At 36.2% G+C, this 21,454-nt stretch overlaps 1 protein-coding gene across 1 annotated transcript; it reads right to left on the reverse strand.

The window, feature by feature from the left end:
- Positions 1-511: 511 nt before the first annotated feature.
- On the reverse strand, positions 512-14,421 carry LOC148124292 (vomeronasal type-2 receptor 26-like). The gene is made up of 6 exons (XM_087916153.1): positions 14,369-14,421; positions 10,629-10,920; positions 9,503-10,363; positions 8,463-8,690; positions 2,216-2,342; positions 512-1,407 (listed from the first exon to the last, which is right to left on the reverse strand). The coding sequence occupies exons 1-6, from the start codon at positions 14,419-14,421 to the stop codon at positions 512-514; spliced, it is 2,457 nt and encodes an 818-aa protein (XP_087772279.1).
- Between the last annotated feature and the right edge of the window lie 7,033 nt (positions 14,422-21,454).

A 21,454-nucleotide genomic window follows, 5' to 3' on the forward strand; every position in this document is an offset into this window, starting at 1 on the left:
TGGGGGGTTATATGCACAGAAGAAGAAGGCAAAACACATTTGGTGAATTGAATGAGAGATTGCAATCATATGAATTATCTGTATGTTCACGTTCCCGTGACTCTCTAAGTTCTTTGGACCTCTCCCTTTCATGGGAATCTTCATAAAGAGCAAGACCAATGCTGATTTATTAATTTCTATTTGGTATTACTAATCCTCCAATCTCCCTCAGAGAGAACCACTGAGTAGTGTACAACATAATCAATAAAATTAACATTAAATTAAAAATAATTTAACAATAAAACTTGTGTGTTGACTCACACATAGCTAATAGTTCTATTTTACTCTATTCTGCTCTACTGTATTTTACTCTACACTAGTCTTAAAAAAACATGCCACATCATCTCTCGTACTGTCATACACTGACTAAAACTGAAATATATGTGTCCCTATATATATATAGAGATAGAGAGAGAGATGATGAATGTAAATAATTAGGCATCATCCAAGGGATCTGATATAAATATCAGTTTTATTTTTTCATTAGTTGCTCCTTCTTATTCAAATCAGGTCTCAGAATAATGATATAGCACTTAGGAGAAAAGATGCAGCCCAGTAACCCAGATGCTGAAGCCAAAATGGAGAAGATCTCAACAGCAACCACATATTTCCCCTTGGTACTCAAATAGGTGGGAACAAATGATACCCACACACTGCAAAAGACCAACATGCTGAAGGTGATGAATTTGGCTTCATTGAAGCTGTCGGGTAAATTCCTAGCAAAGAAGGCTACAGTGAAAGTGACAGCGGTCAAGAGACCCATAAAGCCAAGGACAGTATAAAACATTGCGATTGAACCTTCATTACATTCCAGGACAATTTCTTCAACCATGGAGTGCATGTCTGAATCTGGAAATGGGGGAGAAATTGCCAACCACACTACACAGATGGTAAACTGAGCTGTGAAGACAGATAGGACAATAATGTTGGCCATCCTTCTCCCCACCCATTTCCTCATTTTGGAGCCTGGCTTTGTGGCCATGAAAGCAAGAACTACTATGGTTGTTTTACCCAAAATACAAGAAAGAGCTATAGAGAAAGTGATACCAAATGTAGTTTGTTGCAAGAGACATTTCACTAAACTAGGTTGCCCAATGAAGAGCAGAGTGCAAAGGGAGGAGAGCAGGAGAGCAACGAGAAGAACGTAGGTGAGGTTTTTGTTGTTGGCTTTGACAATGGGAGTATCCTGGTTTTTAATGAAGATTCCTAGTACCGCAGCTGAGATGATAGAAAAGGAGACTGCAATCATTACCAAAGAAATACCCAACGGCTCTTGGAAAGTCAAATAAGTTACAATTTTTGGAAGACAATTATCTTGACCCTTGTTTGGATGTTGATCCTCTTGACATGGGAAACAATCATCTAAGTCTGGGGGAAAAGAACAAATAAAACTGTTTCACAGAACCATGATAGGTTTTAAGCATGAAAAAATAATAACATCCTACATTTTATAAGTTTCTATGAGTTCATATTATTTTTCTCAAAATAATTTAAAATGAAATTCATTACATAACGCAGTGTTGATTTTCTATATTCTTTTAGTTATACAGCTATCTCAAAAATTTTATATGACATTTTTACTCTCCAGGTAGAATAGGAAGGAAAAAGAATTGAAACAGCAGGAAAAAAACAGCAGGAAGAGAAGAAGAATGCAAATCAGAGAAATTTATTGATCCTTATGCTGTTTAAATGAATTGGTTGATTGCAGCATTAAATATTTCCCAAAAGTGTGTTTCAAAAAGCATCTAGACTTTCCTTGTTTTTCCTTGAAGACATTTTGCTTCTCATCCAAGAATCTTCTTCAGTTCTGAATGAAGCCAATCAGTCAGAAGCCAATCAGTCAGAACTGAATAAGCTTCTTGGATGAGAAGTAAAATGTCTTCAAGGAAAAAAAGACAGTTCAATTGTTTTTTGAAAAAGCAACCTTGGGATAAGAATTATTTTGGATGACTGAGAATTTCAATAGACATTATGTCCAGACCTTCTTATTGAATGGGACATATTACTTGGAACTTTGACACATTAAATATCTCTTTGAATTATAAACAAGTAGTTCACTGATCTATACAACCTGTTAGATAGCTCAAGATTTTCAGACACCATAATACTGATTAAAAATTCAACCCCATTTATATTTATTAAATTGTTCACATATTCAATATATTGCTTTGCTTACCCATTTGGTCAGCTATCTTCCCTTCTGGACACTGTCTACAGTCATAGCAGCAGGATAATTTTCCTTCTATTTTTACCTTGCTGTAGCCAAAAGGACATTTCTCATTACAGATGGAAAGAGGCAATGTCTGTTCATGAATAAAATCAGAATCATTTCACGTGAAAAACTTACAGGTTGGAAGTGTTTATTTTATCAGGTATACATACCCTAACTTTTCACATCCTCATCAAAACTAAGTGTCCCATTACCCTGTTTTATTTTGTTTGAACTTTCAAATGAGCATACTAGGAATATTGCATCCAATTTTGGCTGCCACAATATAAAAAGGTGTAGAGAGTATAGAAGGGGTGAAGTGAAGAGCAACATTGATGATTAGGGATTGGAAGCTAGAACATATAAAGAACATTTGCAGAAATTGGTTGTGTCTAGTTCAATGAAAAGAAGAACTTGGGGTGAAATGCAAGCAGTCTTCCAATATCTTGGAAGAAGAAGAGGTGGTCAACCTATTCTCCAAGGCATGTGAAGGCAGGATAAGAAGCAATGGATAGAAACTAATTAAGGAGAGAACCAACTTAGAACTAAGGAGAAATTTCCTGATAGTTTGAACAATTAATTGGTGGAACGGTTTACCTCCAGAAATTCTTGATCCTCCAACATGGGACATTATTTTTTTGGAAAACAATTTTATTGTTTTTGAACAAACAAACAAACAGACAAAACATAAAAACATCAGCTCTCATCCGTACTTATGTACAAACAGTGTGTCGGTTGGTTCATCGGTTTTGTAGTCATTTTGTAGTCATAATTACAATTACCTTACATAATAACTCTTATTATCAATCCAAACTTATATATCCTCATATCATTATATAAAAAAAGATTTGACTATACTTTTATTCAATCATGTCTTATGAGATAACTATGATTAAAGTAATTTATTCTATAACAAATCATATAATCATACCAATTCTATCCTATAAAAAGAAAAAAAAGAAAAAACATTTTATAAATATAATGTCAAATACCAGAAGAAAAAAGAAAAGTGAAATCAATAATATTCCTTATTGTCTAACATTCTAAATATTCTATTTTTGTATTTCATCATCCAGCCATTGATAGAAAAGGTCCCAAATTATATAAAATTGTTTATCTTCTTGCTCTCTAATTTCAAATGTCAATCTACTCATCTCAGCACATTCCAATATTTTCTTGATAACTTCTTCCTGCAATGGAATTTTCTCATTTTTCCAATTTTTTGCAAATACAATCCTAGCCGCAGTTAATACATTCACAATCAAATATTTCAAATCTTTACTATAAACATCTGGTAAGATTCCCAATAGGAAAAGCTCCAGTTTCAAGTCTATGTGCTTCTTTGTCATTTTTTCCAACCACATGCGGATTTTAGTCCAATATTTTCTAGCATCCTCACAAGTCCACCACATGTGATAGTATGAACCAGGTTTCTGATGACATTTCCAACATTTTTCCGATTTGTTCTTGAACATTCTTGCTATCCTTGTCGGGGGAAAATGCCACCTGTAAAACATCTTATACAAGTTTTCTTTATAGGCTGTAGACATTGCCATTTTATAGTTTTGCAACCATAATTTCTGCCATTTCTCTAAGTCAATCCCATATCCAAAATTCCTCCCCCAGGCAATCATAGTTTCTTTAACTTGTTCTTCCTCTAGCTTAATTTCCAATAAGTAACCATATAATTTTTTAATCACCTTTTCATCAGTACCCATCAAAATCTTATCTAAATCAGTCTGTTTATCATAAAATCCCTCTGTTTTGGAATCCTCATCATACCTTGAGTGTATTTGCACATATGAAAACCAATTCATCTGTATACCTTGTTCCTCTAATTTTTGTATCGATTTAAGTTCACCCTTTTCATCTAGTAATTCCCCATATCTAACTGTTTGTTCCTTTTTATAAATTATAGGATAAGAAAAAGCTTCTATCGTTGATAACCAAACTGGAATTTTCAAATAACATTGTTTTTTTATCTTCTCCCAGTTTAGCCACAAAGACTCCCGTATATAATGTCTTCTAAAATAGCCCTGTGTTTTGGTTCCCTTATACCATAGAAAAGCATGCCAACCCAACAGCAAATCATGACCTTCTAGTGTCAACAATCTAGTCTTCCTTAATGTTATCCATTCTTTAACCCACATCAAATTTGCAGCTTGATAGTACAACTCCCAATTAGGCAGGCCAAACCCTCCTCTAGTTCTAGCATCCTGCAAGAGCTTTAGCTTTATCCTTGCTTTCTTACCTTGCCATATATACTTCGACACAATTTTATTTAAGTCCTCAAAATAGTCTTTTCCGAGCCTAATTGGTATTGTTTGAAACAAAAATAGGATTCTGGGTAGAATATTCATCTTAATTGTTGAGATCCTCCCTATTAATGACAATTGTAAGTTTTCCCATTTCTTCAAATCTAGGGCTATCTGTTGTTTAAGTTTGATATAGTTGTTCTCTTTTAATGTACTACATCTTGGCATTAAATATATCCCCAAATACTTAACCTTGTTTGTAACTTGGATTTTCAACAGTTCTGCTAATTCTTCCCTTTGTCTTAGTAACATATTCTCTGACAAAATCTTTGTTTTATCTTTATTTATTTTCAGACCGGCCACCTCACCATATATCTCTATCTTTTCCAGCAGCTTCAAGGCTGTCTCTATGGGATCTTCCAAGATAAAGACTAGGTCATCTGCAAAAGCTTGTAATTTAAATTCTTCCTTTTTAATTTTCATTCCTTTTATAGTTTTATCTTCTCTAATATTTCTATTCAACACTTCCAAAGTCAGTACAAATAACAAGGGAGAAAGGGGACAACCTTGTCTTGTGCCTTTTCTTATATTAATAGAGTCTGTAAATTCTCCCTCCATCATTACCTTAGCTGTTTGTTCATTGTAAATTGCTTCTATTGCCTGAATAAATCTGTTCCATTAAAAGTAACATAAATCTCCAATTCACATTATCGAATGCCTTTTGGGCGTCTAAGAATATCAAGGCCATTTGCTTTTCAGGATGCGCCTCATAGTATTCCAAAGTATCCAGAATTACTCTCATATTGTCTCTAATTTGCCGCTTTGGCAAAAACCCATTTTGGTCTGGATGAATAAAATTATTCAAATATTTTTTAAGTCTTTCTGCTAATATAGAAGCAAAAATTTTATAATCTGCATTTAATAAAGAGATCGGTCTGTAATTCTTAATTTTGAGTGGATCTGCCTCCTCTTTTGGAATAAGTGTAATATAAGCCTCTGACCATGTTTTAGGTATCATCTTCTTTGACATAGCTTCATTCATAACTTCTAACAGTGGAATACACAGTGATTCTTGAAATGTTTTATAAAATTCTACAGGAAACCCATCTGGACCTGGTGCTTTCCCATTATTTTGTTTCTTAAGTGCTTGACTTAATTCCATCATTGTTATATTACTTTCTAACATTTCTTCAGTCTCTTTAGGTATCTTAGGTAAATTTGCATTCTGCAGGTACTGTTTAACTTTCTCCTCATCAATATCTTCTTTCTTATATAAATGTCTATAAAAGTCTTGAATAATTTCTTTTTTCTCTTTGCTGCCATAACAAATTTGACCTTGGTCATCTATTAACTACAGTATATAATTCTGTTTAGCATTCCTAATTTTCTGTGCCAGTTCTTCTTTCTCTATTAAGTCCATTTTATGTTTAGTTATATCCAGTTTCAGTTTAACGTCTTTTTTCTGAGGCATTTTCTGCAGTTCCTTTTCAAGTCTTTTATACTCATCCTCCAAGGCTTTAATAGCTTGCCTTTTCCTAATATTCTTTTTTCTTGTATAGTCTATTATCAAGCCTCTGGCATATGCCTTCATTGTATCCCAAACATTCTGTATTGAAGTGTCTTCTTTTCTATTTTCTTTAAAAAAGAAGGCCAGTTCTTTCTCCATCCATTGTATAAATTCTTTCTCCTTTAAAATAGTATTATTTAACGTCCATCTCGATCTTTTTTTTTGTCCCTTCCATTTAATTGTCAATGGGTTATGGTCAGCCCAAGTACTTGTTTCAATATTTACTTCTTGAACGCTAGATATTAAATCTGTTGAGATCCAAATCATATCTAGTCTGGACCATGATAAATGTCTATTTGGATAGAAAGTATATTGCTTAAGTTTAGCATTTCTTTCTCTCCATATGTCTTTTAAAGTTAGTTCATCTATCATTTTAAAAAAAGATTTAGGAAGTGTCTTTCTGTTGTGCTTTGCCGTTGTTGCTATATAGTCCAATTTATTGTCCACAATTCCGTTAAAGTCTCCCATCATAATTATACTAGCATAGTCCAGTCCAGTTATTTTCAAATGTAATTTTTTATAAAATTCTTCTTGTTTATCATTCGGGGCGTAAATTGCAGTCAAAACATTTTAAAGAAGAGATTGTACAACCATTTGTCTGAACTGGTGTAGGGTTTCCCGAGTAGAGGGGGTTGGACTAGAATACCTCCCAAATTATTCTGTTATTTCCCCAACCAATATGCTGAAGTTGGGAACTGAAATCCACACCTCATAAAATTGCAGGGTAGACGGGACACTTGCTTAACTGTCCCTTTTTTTTTTCTTGTTTCCACTGAATCGTGCCCAATTCTGAGAGACTGCCTGGAGAAGTTTTTTTTGCAAGGTTTTCCAGAAGTGATTTGTTATTTCCTCCTTCCTAGAGTGAGAGGATGACTAGCCCAAAGTCATTCAGCTGACTTTGTGCTTGTGGCAGGACTATAACCACACCTTCTCTTTAATGATTTGCATTAAAGATTTTCTGATAATTCCCTCACTATACAACTTTAATCCACCTATATATACTTTAGTAGTTTATATTCATATACATCAAACAAAAAAATGAGGTTGTTAAATCCAAGTTTGATTGTGATTGTGATTGTTATTTAATTATTTACCTCTGTGGATCAATGAATAGATGATTTTCTTTTTCTTTTTTTTTAAAAAAATAGATTTTATTGGATTTACAATTTAAAAACACATCGACAATACATTTACGAAATAGAAAGAAAACGGCTAGGGGGAAAGAAGGAAAACACCCGGCCTAACACACCAGATAAAGGCCGGTTGCGGGGAAGAGAAAAGATATAGAGGGAGAGAAGGGAAGGGAAGGGGAGGGAGAAAACATTATTTAAAAATTCCGATTTGGCTTTCAACAATGGAGGCAATGGTTCATCCCAACAATTTGGATATAACAAAAACAACTAAATATAAAGATTTATTAGACCCTCTAGGAAAATTAAGAACTCGACAGGATTTACAGGAACAGGGATTTAAAATCGACCAGTGGTTATATATACAAATCCATAGCAGATACAAACAAAATATCAAAGAGTTTGGAATCTATAGCAAATTACAATATTTAGATAAAATCTTATTAGGATCAAATAAAAAAAATATCTCTAAATTTTATAAATATTTATTGGAGGTAGAATTAGAGCAAGAGATAGTGAAAGGGAACATGATAACGTGGAGTAGGAATATTGGAAGAAGCATTACATTAACAGAATGGGAAAAGATCTGGAATAGAAACATCAAGATTACAAAATCGGCTGCGTACAAAGAAAATATGTATAAAATGTTATATAGATGGCACTTACCCCCTTCAAGTTTGGCGAAGATGAACCCTAACATGAGCTCAAGGTGTTGGAAATGCAAAAGCACTGAAGGAACATTTTTCCACACGTGGTGGTCTTGTAAAACTACCCCAAAATTTTGGCCAAAAATCAGAAAATGGTTGGAGGAGAAAACTAAAGAACAAATAGACTATAAACCAGAGTTCTTCCTGTTAGGGATCTCTGATAGATATTTATCCAAAAAGACAAAATATGTAATAATCCATATTCTAACTGCGGCTAGATTAGCGTTTGCTCAATGTTGGAAATCACCTCATACACCTTCAGAGCAAATGGTTATTCAGAAAATTTGTGAGTGTGCTGAAATGGATAAACTAATGATAGCGTTAAAAAACAAAGAGTCCTCAACATTTTACGACAACTGGGACTCATGGTATAATTGGCTTACACAGAGACAAATTATGTAATTGATAAAAAGTAACTTAAACATAATGGAAAAGAGGAGTAGATTGGATATGATGAAGAGAAATGATCCTTACAGACTGTCACAAAAAGATATCATTCGTTTTTAATTGTATTTTGAATAGATGATTTTCTAAAAAGTGAAAAATAAGACACACCTGGTTAAATATGAAGGGCCAAATAGCATTCTTGGCAGAAATGGTAAGGAGCTTTTCCTTGGGAGCCAGGGGGTCAATTTTTCCAATTTGGACTTTTAGAAAGGACTTGTTTGGAAATATGACCCAATTGAAAATATCAAATCCAGTTTTCAATTCTCCATTGGGGCCAAAAGAAACCTGTTCTCCAGCACTGTTGTTAAAAGAGATTTGACGCAAAAAATGATGGAGCTGGATGAAAAAATAAAACAAAGAAATATAAGTATTAACTAGATTCCTTGAATCATATGGCAAGCTTTCAGTTCCTTCAGTATGGTTTATACCCAATAGAAAGTAATTTAGATTTTCTATTCTGTTGTTTGTTTTCACCTGAAAAGGTGTTATATGAAAATTCCAGCATAACATTGAAAATAAAGCAGAATGACATATTAACTTGCTTTGATCAATCTGGAATGTTAGGATTTATACATTTACTTTGCTGGCATAAGATTTAGACACTATTAAAAACTCCAATATAGAAATTTCTAGGCCAAAACAGCCTTCTGTTCCACCTCAGCAGTTATTTAAGGAAAAAATAAAATAGAATTGAAAACAAATGACCTGAAAACTTGAAGTTTTCTTCATTCTAATCATTGACAAAGGTTTTACATGTGAAACTGTTAAATATAGTAAATGGAATATGATACTTTGCCTAGCATTTCATACATAAAATAAAGTTCATATGTCAGTGTTTTTTTTCAGACTTTTTCAAAACCTTAAGTTTATTTTCAAATTGCATCCAATTTTGCATAAATGCCTCTATTTGTTTAGACTATTCAGATAATATTTGAAAAAGATAATAGGTTTTTACTCTTTTTTTAGTTTTTGCATAAGGGAATGCCATGAACATTCAAAACTACCTGTAAAGGGAGGAAGGCAACAGTTTAGAATTATGAAATATAAATAAATAAAGACACTTTCAAAAGGAAAGAGAAAAAAATTATAAGCCAATTTTTTTTTCACATGATCTGATGATCTTCCTGATTTGGATTAGTAAACATTACCTGCCATGGTGACTGAAGGAAGTACTTCCAGCTCTTCTTATCAATTTTCCGACTGTCCTTGAGTTTGGAGGCATACAAGTCCCGCAGAGCATGTGCCACAGCATAGACTGCATTGTAGATGCTGTAACTATGTCCACCCATTGTGGTCTCAAAGACAGAATTAGGAAGAGTCTCCAGCTTTTCTTCTCCAGTGCAGATCCTTTCAGCATTCTCATCTGTAATATCACTGGAAAATGAGCATTCAAACGCATCTTTCCAGAAATCCCTAATAAATCCATCATCTTTTTCTAGGTTTGGGTTTTTCTTCTGCATAAATTGTTGAAATCCTGTCAGCTTCTTTGAGCGAAGTGCAAAGGAAATTGCACCATGGAGAAAATCAATAGGCAATGGTCTTTGCATTAGAATAGAGGTGAATTCCATTTGAGCTGTCATGACCCAAACTTTGGCTTTTCTCTCTTTTGGAATATCATCAGAATCTAAAACAGACAGCATCATCGTCAATGTCACTATGCTTGTAATTTCAGCATTAAAGATCACTGCAATGACTGTACTCCACATGATAACTTTATATATTTTATCTGCCTTTTCCACCATTTCAGCAGCTTCGTTACCATACATCATTTGAGGTAGACATTCTATAAAGTCAAAGCAGATTCCTCTCTCTGAAAACATGGAAAGGCTCTTTTGAACAAACCTCGCCCTATCTTCCTCAAACAGAGAAATCATCCCAACCCAGGTCCATCCAAAATGCAATAGCAAGTGTAGCACTCCTTTCAGTTGGTGGATCTCATCCGGGAACATCCATTTGACAAAAATTCCTGCCTGGTCATTACTCATCAAAGGAGCTGATCCATATGTGATCTAATTGTGGAAATATGAATGAATATAGGAAAAAAGGAAACAGACTTTTAAAAAAATTAAAGGAAGCATGCATTTTTTTTAACTTAATACAATACTTGGGTTTGAGTGGGATAAGAAAGAGACTTCATAAAAGATATTCTTGTCATTACATGACAAATATTTCTTGCCTCTGAAATCTTTCTCATAGCACTTATCATAAGGACTCAACATCTGAAAATAATAACTAGCTCAGGAACTTTCCATCTTGCTCCACATTTTTTCTCACCTGGGGAAATTTGTAGTTGCACAGGCTGATTGCCATGTTGAGACAGGTTTTAGTCTGGGGTCCTCCAATGACAGCTACAGTATTGGTCTGGTCATTACATTTGTAGTTGGGGATAAATTTATCTTTAGCAGATACAAATTCCATTGCTAAACGATAAGTTGTATATTCCTCAAGATAATTGGTAGAGATGTGGAAACCAAGGCTAATATTGGACAAAATCCCAGAATGTTCATTGATCTCCTTTACAGCAAATGCCAGAGCCAAAGCATGTTGATAATTATGAGTGAGGAACCTTCAGTGAGAATTAAAAATAACATCAAATATTTCTGCTTCAGATTCAAAAAGTTGATATCTTTAATGTTATGGATCTAGTGCTTATGTATTTTGATGTTTGGAGCCTCGTCCTTAATGAACAATTGCATTAGATTGTATGGGGTTTGTATAAGGGGAGATAAGCTAAAAATGAACCAAGAAAGCATTTGTAACCTGCTTTCTTCTGTGTTTTAGATTCTTCTTCAACATTAGATTTTAAAAATCTGAAAAAAAAAATCTCAAATGCACTTGGGGATTTCCAGCTTTATTTCTGGATGTGATGAAGCAGTGGGGCAGAAATCAGCATTAGCCTGAGGGCATCCACAACCTCTAGATTTTTATTTTGAACAGAGGACTTTGTAGAAGGAAGTTTTCTGAAGAAAGATTCATATACTTTATGAGTCAAATCAATTTGTCTCCATTTGAACTTCTTTATTAAAACATGAGGTATTTCTGGGTGTTCTGTAATGAAAAATGGCCATATATGGACATTGGAAATTGATTATTGACTAACTGGCAAATGATATGGTTCAGTAGAAAAATACTACAGGAAAGAATGTAGGAGGAGAAGCAGCAGTAGAAGGATACTTACAAATACTGATCAAGCACTTCACGAGAGGGGAAGCTTTCAAAAGTGATCTCATTTGAAAGAAAGAAGACCTGATAAATAATTGCAGCAATGATTAAGTCTCGAGGCTGATAATACTTGTGAGCAATTGGAAGAGGACCACTGAGTTTGCAGTTGTAAGCAGGAGAAATTAATATTATGTTAGGAAAAAAGAATAAAATCAATGTTCTGAATATAATCATCTCAGTATAATATATTGCCATAGTAGATATTACACAAAAGCTCCTATTTTATTATTCAGATGAGGAGTTAGGTTGGCCACCCATTAATGTTACCTATAGTTAAGACAATGAACCTCATCTGGAATTAAGACAAGGAAATATCAGTTCAAACACAAATCCTTTTCTCTCTCTCCCTACATGTAGTTCTATATTTCTGAGCAGAGATTAATGCAATGTAATGTTTTAATCTAGGGCCACAGTTTTGTCAGTATCTGCCAGAATGCCCTTGTGACATGGAAAAGAAGGGACAAGGACTATACTTAATGAGTAATCAATAATATTACTTGCAACTTTGTTTGAAAAATATCAGAGAGAAACATGTTTATTATGTCTCAGTAGACACTACTGCATTGTTATGAATTTTGGAACTAAGGCATTAAATAGAAAATGGGAGAGTGAATGGTTATATGTACAGAAGAAAAAAATAGAGAAAACAGTAGTGGAAATACATTTATTGAGTTCATTTTTCTTATTCTTTGCTTAATGTAACATCTATCATGATAATATTACTAATACATCATGATACTACTACTATTATCCATTACTTTCCCCATCTCCTGCCCAGTGGTGTGATTCAATTTTTTTTACTACCGGTTCTGTGGGTGTAGCTTATTTGGTGGGTGTGGCTTGGTGGTCATGTGACTGGGTGGGCATGCCTGGTGGTCATGTGATGGGTGGCCATGGGCAACTCAATGTCATTCATGTCAAGGGGTGCCTTGCCTGGCCCCTCCCTTCCCAGCCATTCTTTATCATACCCAGCCTCAACATATCTATAGTTCTGTAAAAATTTAATTCACCTTTTTTTGACTTTATTATCTATATACTATAGATGTACTTTCATGGATCACTGCTTTGACCAAGAGTGTGATAGGCAACAGGCTTTTAAGGACTGTCACAAAGAAGTAGGGGCAATATATTTTCCAAAGAAGCAGAATGCAAACAAGAAGCAATGGATGTAAACTGAACAAAGCGAGAAGCAACCTAAAACTAAGGAGAAACTTCCTGACAGTGATACCAATTAACCAGTGGACCTGCTTGTCTCTGGAAGTTCTGGGTGCTCAATCACTGGAAGTTTTTCAGAAAAGACTGGACAGCCATTTCTCTGAAACGGTATAGGGTTCCCCTCTAAGTATTATTCTGTTATACTGACACTTTCTCAGGATCTCTACTCAAATTCATTTCATAATTTCACATATAAAATAGCCATTCATGTAATACAACCTGCATATTGTTCAAAACAATAATTATTATTACTGATGTTTGACAGCAAGCCTATGTCAAAGATCACAAGAGTGCTTCTTTCTCTGTATGTATACAAAATATCCCATATCAGGAGTAACATATTAAGCTGGACTTATGCAATCTGATGTACAAAATAAACACACACATATTTATGCTCTGGACTAGAAATTGAAAAATATGTGGTATCCCTGGGCAAAAGAAAAGCAGTAAAATCTCTCTAGATGTAGTGTAGGGACAGTGTAAAATATCAACACATGATAAATAATGAAAATGTAGGGCTCTCCATGGAATCCTTGCCCGACAGCAACGTAATTGCAGATGGGAGAAGAGATAGTCTCGCCAAAAGAAAAATGTCATCAATGTCAGCCAAGTGGTTTAGAGGCTGAATAATTTAGAAGAGAGTTTAATCTGAAGAGAGGGGGAGGGAACACTCTGGCCAGCCAGCTTGTTTATCTGGAACAGACTAAGGCAACGAAAGGAACAGTGGAAAGGAGTTGCAAAGAAGGCGAGGGGGAATCCTTGCTGTAAGAGATAATTGGCAAGCAGTTAAACTGCTTAATGGAGGGGATAAAATGGGAAGAGTATTGTGGGGAAAATAAGAATATAGCTGGGAATCGTGGAGAGTGAGCATGCGATGTAGGACTATGGGGTTTGGGAAATTAGGGGTAATAGGATAATTGGGACACAAGTGTAGGGCGGAGGTAGAAACGTTTAGGTGGGTGGAGTAAGGAGATAAATTGCACTGGAAGGTGGTTGCTTCCAGCACTAATCTTGTTTGGGTCTACTGTGCTTGCTGATTTACTGTACGTAGAAAATAAACTACTATAAACCATTCCATTTGCTGCTTCATATCTACGGATTCCAGGAAAACAACTAAGATAAACAATTAAAAATAATAACACAGAGTTTTCTCTCTTTCTCTGCATACAAATGCAGAAATACAAACACACTCACAAAGATAAAGCCATCATCCTGATTTTTTTTACCATCCAATTTCCATAGTTTGTAGGGAAAGGAAGCATAATATTTTTTTCCCCAAAAGAAGAAAAGAAGCATCTACCAGCAGAGGGAAGAAGAACTAGGGGAAAACATGATAGCATTGTTACACACACACACACACACACACACACACACACACACGTCCCCCTCTCTCTCACAAACACACATATGCACACACACATGCACACATACATGCTAGCTACGCTGCGCCAGCAATGAAGCAAGCCAAGTGAGCCCGGGAATGGTGGTGGGGGCCTTGGCAAACTCAGGAAATGGTAGGGAAGGGGAAGGCAAGCTCCAGGGATGCTGTGGGAGGCTAGCGCAATTCGCAGGCTTACCTTTCAGCAGGAAGATCAGACCTGCTCAGTTGGGACCTAGGGCTAGGCACCATGTGGGAAAGCAGGTTAAGCCACAAGGACCCAGTGTGGAGTGAGGAGTGACTGGGCGGGGCAAGCATAGGGAGGGCAAGTGAGCAAGCTGCGACCAGGAACCGGTTCAGGGGTGTGGCCAGCCAGAAGTCGCTACCTATTTGGCAACCCACACCAAATTATTGCTACCGGTTCTCCCAAGTAGGTGCAAACCGGCTGAATATCACCTCTGCTCCTGCCCACTTAGCATGTTCCAAAGCATGCAAATATGAGCATATTTAATATATAAATAGGAGTCTCAGTTGTGCAATGGTTAGAGTGCAGTACTGCAGGCTACTCCAACTGCAATTTGGCAGATCAAATCCCACCAGGCTCAAGGTTGACTCATCCTTTCATCCTTCCAAGATGGGTAAAATGAGGACCAAAATTGTTGGGGGCAATATGCTGACTCTGTACACTGCTTTGAGGGAGCTGTAAAGCACTATAAGGTGCTATAGCTATATTAATAGGAATGTAACAGCATTCTGTCTGCCTTTGGTGTATAGCCATGCTGGCTACATGCCCATGAAAATAGCATTGGACAATGCTGGCTCCCTTACCCAAGAAAAGGAAATGAGTACCATGCCCTAGAATTGGACATGACTGATAGGGAAACCTTTACCTTTGCCTTACATGACAAATAGTGATATAAAAATAACTTGTTCTAAAAGGAAGTATAGCAAGATAGAACCAATAGGAAATGGAGCTCAGGAATGGGGATCGAACCTGTTATGGTAGTCTTGGGCTCTCCCTAAAAGCAGATGAGCATTTTCAAAGTGGCCTTCCCCTATCTCATATTTTATAAGTCCTCAGTAATGAGGAGAACATTGTAGTAGTACACCTGTCATTGCCAGCTATTATCACTCCATTGACAAGCTAATTACGCTACAGCAATCATTTCCCTAGCGTTCTTTTACTCATCAGTTCTCCACATAAGTCCTAAATTATGTAAAGGGCACACAGTTAAACAAATGAATTGAAAATTTTATACATGTCCATTTATTTATTAAGCAAAATGATCCAAAGGTACATACATTTGTGTGCCATATGTATGTGAACCTTTGCTTTCAATAACTGGGATGCCCCATCCCCTTTATTGGCATCAGTGGTTGACAATAAATTTAAATAGTTCTTCATATCCATAAATGTGGTTCATATTATTTGGTCATTGATTTTATTGAAGCCATTAACTGTTCTGCATACCCTTACTAGCTATAAACAGAACAGTGTTACTTTGTTTTTCATGTTCTCAGTGTCAAACAGCATGCTTTTTTGATTGAAAGTGTCTGATGCAAGATCATCTCATTTCACCAATGCCTAAGATTTCAATTTGCAGTTGTTTCACTTTCCATGTTCACATTTCTTATGTTCCTCATTCATACTGAAATTCTGTGAAACTTTAGTTTCTTTTTCTGCATGGCAAGATCTGTACTTATAAATCCTGAAGTGTTTAACTTAATTATAAGCACCATGAATACTCTGAAAGATCATCAGCTATTCCTCAGTAGCATGTTGAGTGCCATCTGACCTGAGGGGCTCATAATCAACATTATATTGTCAATGATTTTATATATTTTTCCATGTAGCTTTCTTGGTAAAAAAAATATAGGAGTGTTTCATTATTGCTTTTTCCCTTGCTGTATCAATTGAGCCCTTTGCAACTGTCCATATAGTGATATAAGGATAAACCGTGATCCGTATATAAGAAGCATGATGACTCACATGGTTAGGATGTAGGAGGCCCACCTTTGAGATCCAAGTGCTGCCATGGTGTGAGTTGAGCTCCCATTCTGTACTCCAGCTCCTACCAGAGACATGAAAGGAGCGTCCAAATGGGTATCCTCTGGGCAACAGTGATATCTCTGGCTAATCCTTTCAACCCAGAAGCATCACACTGCCTCTGACATGAATGCAATGCAATCTCCTTCTGGCATCTTTCTCTATTGATGCTCTGCCCCAAAATATAGGCACCTATTTGTTTTAGTGGGGCAGCTGCTGTGATCTTCACCCTTGACTGACCCTGTTAGTGATATACTGTATACACACGGCATACACTGACAATATTTCTTGTTCACCCATTACAACTATAATGAGGTGGCATAGTAGGATCTGAGGAGGGAGAATTATTTTAATGCATCAGTTACTTAATCTGCATTGCTTACCAATGTCCAACCTATTAAGCCATGTCTCCTTTAAAGGAAACCCTTCTTCGGCATTACAGAGTGCCTCTGGAATGGTATCATCCTATCAAGCCTTTAGATTGTTTTTAAAAACTTTATTTATTTGTTTGTTTGTTTGTTTGCTTGTTTCTTTGTCAATCACTTACAAGATAATAAGTACAAGGATAATCATAGTTATGAATACATGAAATGAATACATATAAGAAAAATAAATGAAACGATGGGGCAGGACCCTAGGCATGTTGGTGCGCTTATGCTCGCCCCCCTACAGACCTCTTAGGAAAGGGGTGAGGTCAATAGCAGACAGTCTAAAGTTTTTGGGGTTTGGGGAAGAAACCACAGAGTCAGATAGATTATTCCAGACATTGACCACTCTGTTGCTGAAGTCATATTTCATGCAATCAGATTTGCTGCAGTTAACCTTGAGTTTGTATCTATTGTGTGCTTTTGTATTGTTATGGTTGAAGCTGAAGTATTCATTGACAGGTAGGACATTGCAATATATGATTTTATATATTATACTTAGATTGGACCGAAGATGGCATAGTTCTTGGTTTTCTAGATCTAGAATTTTAAGTCTGGTGGCATAAGGTATTCTGCAACAAGTAGAGGAGTGTAGAATTCTTCTTGTGAAATATTTTTGGACTTTCTCAACTGTGTTAATAACATATACAAAATGTGGGTTCCAGACTGATGAGCTGTATTCAAGTATTGGTCTAGCAAATGTTTTGTATGCCCTAGTTAGTAGTGTAATATTACCAGAGAAAAAGCTACATAGGATTAGATTAACAACTCTTAATGCCTTTTTGGCTATGTACTTACAGTGGGTTCTAGCACTTTGATCATTAGAGATGAGTATTCCAAGGTCCTTTACAGAGCTTGGATCATCAACAAGGTTTCGACTATTCAGCTTGTATTTTATTTCCTGATTATTATTTTTTTGCCAATATGCAAGACAGAGCATTGGTTTGCTGAGATTTGAAGTTGCCATTTGTTTGACCATTCTGATGCATAGTCGAGGTCTTTTTGAAGGGTAGCAGTATTGTCTGTGGTGTTGAATAGCTTTACATCATCAGCGAAAAGAATTCAGTTGCTCTTGATATGATCACAGAGGTCATTTATGTAGAGTATGAAAAGAGTTTGTCCTAGAACACTGCCTTGGGGGACACCACTGTTGACAGGTACAGAATTTGATAAGACACTCCCAATTTTGACCATTTGTTGTCTGTTTGACAGGAATGCTTCAATCCATTTATGCGGTTGTCCAGAGATACCATAAGGTTTTAGTTTTAGTAGTAGTTTGTCGTGTACCACTAAATTGAAGGCTTTACAGAAGTCTATGTAGATCGCTTCTATTGCTTTGCCCTGATCAAGTTGTGTAGTCCATTTGTTTTTGCAGTGTAAGAGTTGCAGATTACAGGATAGGTTTTTTTCTGAAGCCAAATTGTTTATTAGAGAATAGGTTGTTTGTCTCTAAGTGGAGGATAATAATTGATTCCATGACTTTACAGGAGACGCAGCATAAGGAGATTGGTCTGTAATTTTCAACTAGGCTGCGGTCTCCCTTTTTGAAGATGGGGATGACTGTGGCTTGTGACCATAGGTTAGGCAAAGAGCTGGTCCTGAAAGATTTTCCAAAGATTATGCTTAGAGGTTCAGCTATGGCAATGGATAGCTTTTTAAAGAAGTAGGCACATATTCTGTCCGGTCCAATAGATAGATGGTTTTAGATTGCGTAGTGCTTTTTCAACATTATCTTCTGTAAAATCAATATGTATTAGATCATTGTAGTTGTCTGTGGTTTGACTAGGAAATACTGGGTATGATCTATTGCTGTTTACAAATACTGAGCCAAAGAATGTGTTAAAGAGGTTGGCTTTAATGGTGTCATTGTTCCAGTCTTTACCATTACGTCCTTTCAGGGATGGGATGGATCTCAAGTCTTTTAGTTTGTTGTTTACAAAATTGTAGAAAGCATGGGTAGAATTGGTGCATAGAGGGTTTTCCTCTTGTTTAATGTGATAATTGGTGCATTCAGTCTTTATCTGGTGGCATAAATTTTTGTATCGGCTTTTGAAGTTGGCAATGTGACCAGGTTTGTTTTTCCACCAACGTGATTTCTTTTTGGATTGAAGCTTCCTTATTGTTTTGGGTAATTTGTTTGTTCTGGTTTTTGGAGTTATTATTGGTACATATAGTTTGATGACTCTTTTGACTTCAAGTAAAAAAATATGTTGTAATGCATAAAGTATTGCATCCAGTGAATAGAGATTGCCAATCAAGGGATGAGAGATCGTTGTCTATAAGTTCATAGTTGTTGGGTATATGGATACACCAACCAGGTTTGGGTTGAATAAATATGTAAACCTAGGATTAAGTGTCTATGTAGCTTTAAACAAGAAACTGCAATGTCATTGTGGGTGCGGTTGCAGGCAGTAATAAAGGTAGGAAGGGAAACGTAATAGACGCTGCTTCTGGATGCAACTGTCTGAGTCCGGCTTCTGGATGCACCTGGTTCTGTTCCTGGTCTGCTGCCTGCTGGAACGTCTATCTGCTTACGTTGGAGGCTACTGTGCCAGATACCATTTCAACTGAACACAAGGACTGTTTGCTTGGTGAGCTGTGGATTCAGCGTTGTCTTAGAGAGAAAGGTATCGGGAGGAGAAGATTTACAAGCAGATAAGGACATTGTATTTACTGTTAATGGACTTGATAACTGGATGGATATACTGGATAATGATATATGGACTGAATGACACTTCTTAATCTCTGTGTGCAATAAATAACTATTTTATAACTACAAACAGTGTTTTTGTCTCCAGTGTGTGTATACTCTTGGGCCCACTCTCTCTCTCATTTGCCTGCCTGGCTTGACTGCTGCTGCATACTCTGCTTGGGGGTTTATCCCCAAATACTAACATTGGTTATGGGCCCAGCAGAGTGCACAGTCTAACTGACCAGGTTATAGCAGTTAGAGTTTTTGGGGTGAGTTGCACATTACTGTGAAAACAAACTGTTTGTTAAATAGTTATTTTTCACAAGAGCAATGGCACAAGTTAATTTGCCAAGTCTGTCCATGATATCCAGACTAGATGGAACAAACTATGTTTCATGGTCAATGAAATGTAGTTTACTTCTACGAAGAGAAGGTTTGTGGGACATAATAAAAAACCCACCAGATGTATCTAACTTAAATCCTAATGATGAAGAGGATTATAAACTGATACAGGACTATGAACGAAAAAATGAGCAGGCTTTGTGCATCATAGGTCTCACCCTGTCTGACCAGCAACTGATTCATATTCGTGGAGAGGAGAGTGCTGCAGACTGCTGGGAGAATCTTAGGAAGATTTATGTTTGAGACAGTGTAGGAGCTCATATCAATCTTACACGGAAGCTGTTTAGAACACATCTTGAGATAAATGGAGACATGTTAACTCATTTAAACTGTATGAAAAGCATTTTTCAAGAATTGCAAGAAAAAGAGCTTATTTTTAATGAGTTGCAACAAGTATACATCATACTGTCTTCTTTGGATCGAAGCTATGATGATTTTGTGACTGCATTAGAGGTATTGCCAAAAGACAGTTTATCAGTAACTGAGATAACAGGCAGGCTATTAGAAGAAGCCAGGAGAAGGTTTGAACGTGACCAGCTGAGGGAAGATAAGAATAAGCCTAATGAAGAGAAATTATCTTCAAAGCCTGAGAGAAACCAGCTGTGTAAAGTAAAGCACCCGGAGGAAGAGAAGTTATCTTCGACGGCATACACAATTAAAAAGTGTTTTAATTGTGGAGGCAGAGGACATTTGGCAAGATTCTGCAAAAAAGGAAAAAGCCAGAATTTAAAGAAGCCAAAGAAATCCTTTGAACTGGCCATGTTTAGCAATTGTGATATGAAGAATAATAAGTGCATACTGGAAAGAGATAACAAAAAGGTAACTGCAGCTTTAAATGGAGCATTATATGTCTTACATGATAGTAAGAAAGGGGAGGCACAGACTGTATTTAATAATATCAAGCCTCATAATGAATGTATCCATTTATTGCATAGACGTTTGGGGCATGTGAATTTTAAAATGCTAAAACGTACAGTAGAGTTATCTGAAGGAATAAGGTTAAAACCCTGTGATAAGTATTTGCGTTGTAATGTCTGTTGTGAAGATAAGAGTAAAATAATGCCTGCAAATAGGCTAAATGGTTTCAAAACTAAAGAACCTTTAGAAGTAGTATTTGCAGACATTATAGGTCCAAAGAAACCCAGTATGGGGGGTGCTCGATATATACTGAGCATTATGGACCATTACTCTAGATATGGGTTTTGCTACCTAATGAAAAGCAAAACTGAAACATATCAACATTTCTTCAACTGGTTAAGGTTTGCTGAAAGAAAAACCAAACGGCAAATTATAACCCTGGTGACAGATAATGGCACGGAATTTGTTAATAGCAAATTCCAGAATAGGTTAAAGGCAGCTGGAATAGCTCATAAGACATCTGCACCATACAGACCACAGCACAATGCATTTATTGAAAGGCGAGGCCAAACATTGCAGGCAATGACCCGTACTATGTTAACTGATTCTGGGTTACCTGATTCTTTGTGGGGAGGCCACAATGTGTGCTAATCATTTATTAAATAATGTGGTTAACTCAACCACTGGTGAAATACCATTCACCATGTGGCATGGCAGGAAGCCTGATTTGAGTTACCTGCACACATTTGGTGCACCAGCATGGGTGCATATCCCTACACAACTCAGGCGTAAAGGGCAACATAGAGTTAAACAATTTTTCTTCGTTGGTTACCAAGCTAACCATAGGGCATATAGATTTTG

This window comes from Pseudonaja textilis, chromosome Z (genome assembly GCF_049901715.1).
Source record: "Pseudonaja textilis isolate UNSWEBS1 chromosome Z, rPseTex1.2, whole genome shotgun sequence".
Taxonomy (NCBI): Eukaryota; Metazoa; Chordata; class Lepidosauria; order Squamata; family Elapidae; genus Pseudonaja; species Pseudonaja textilis.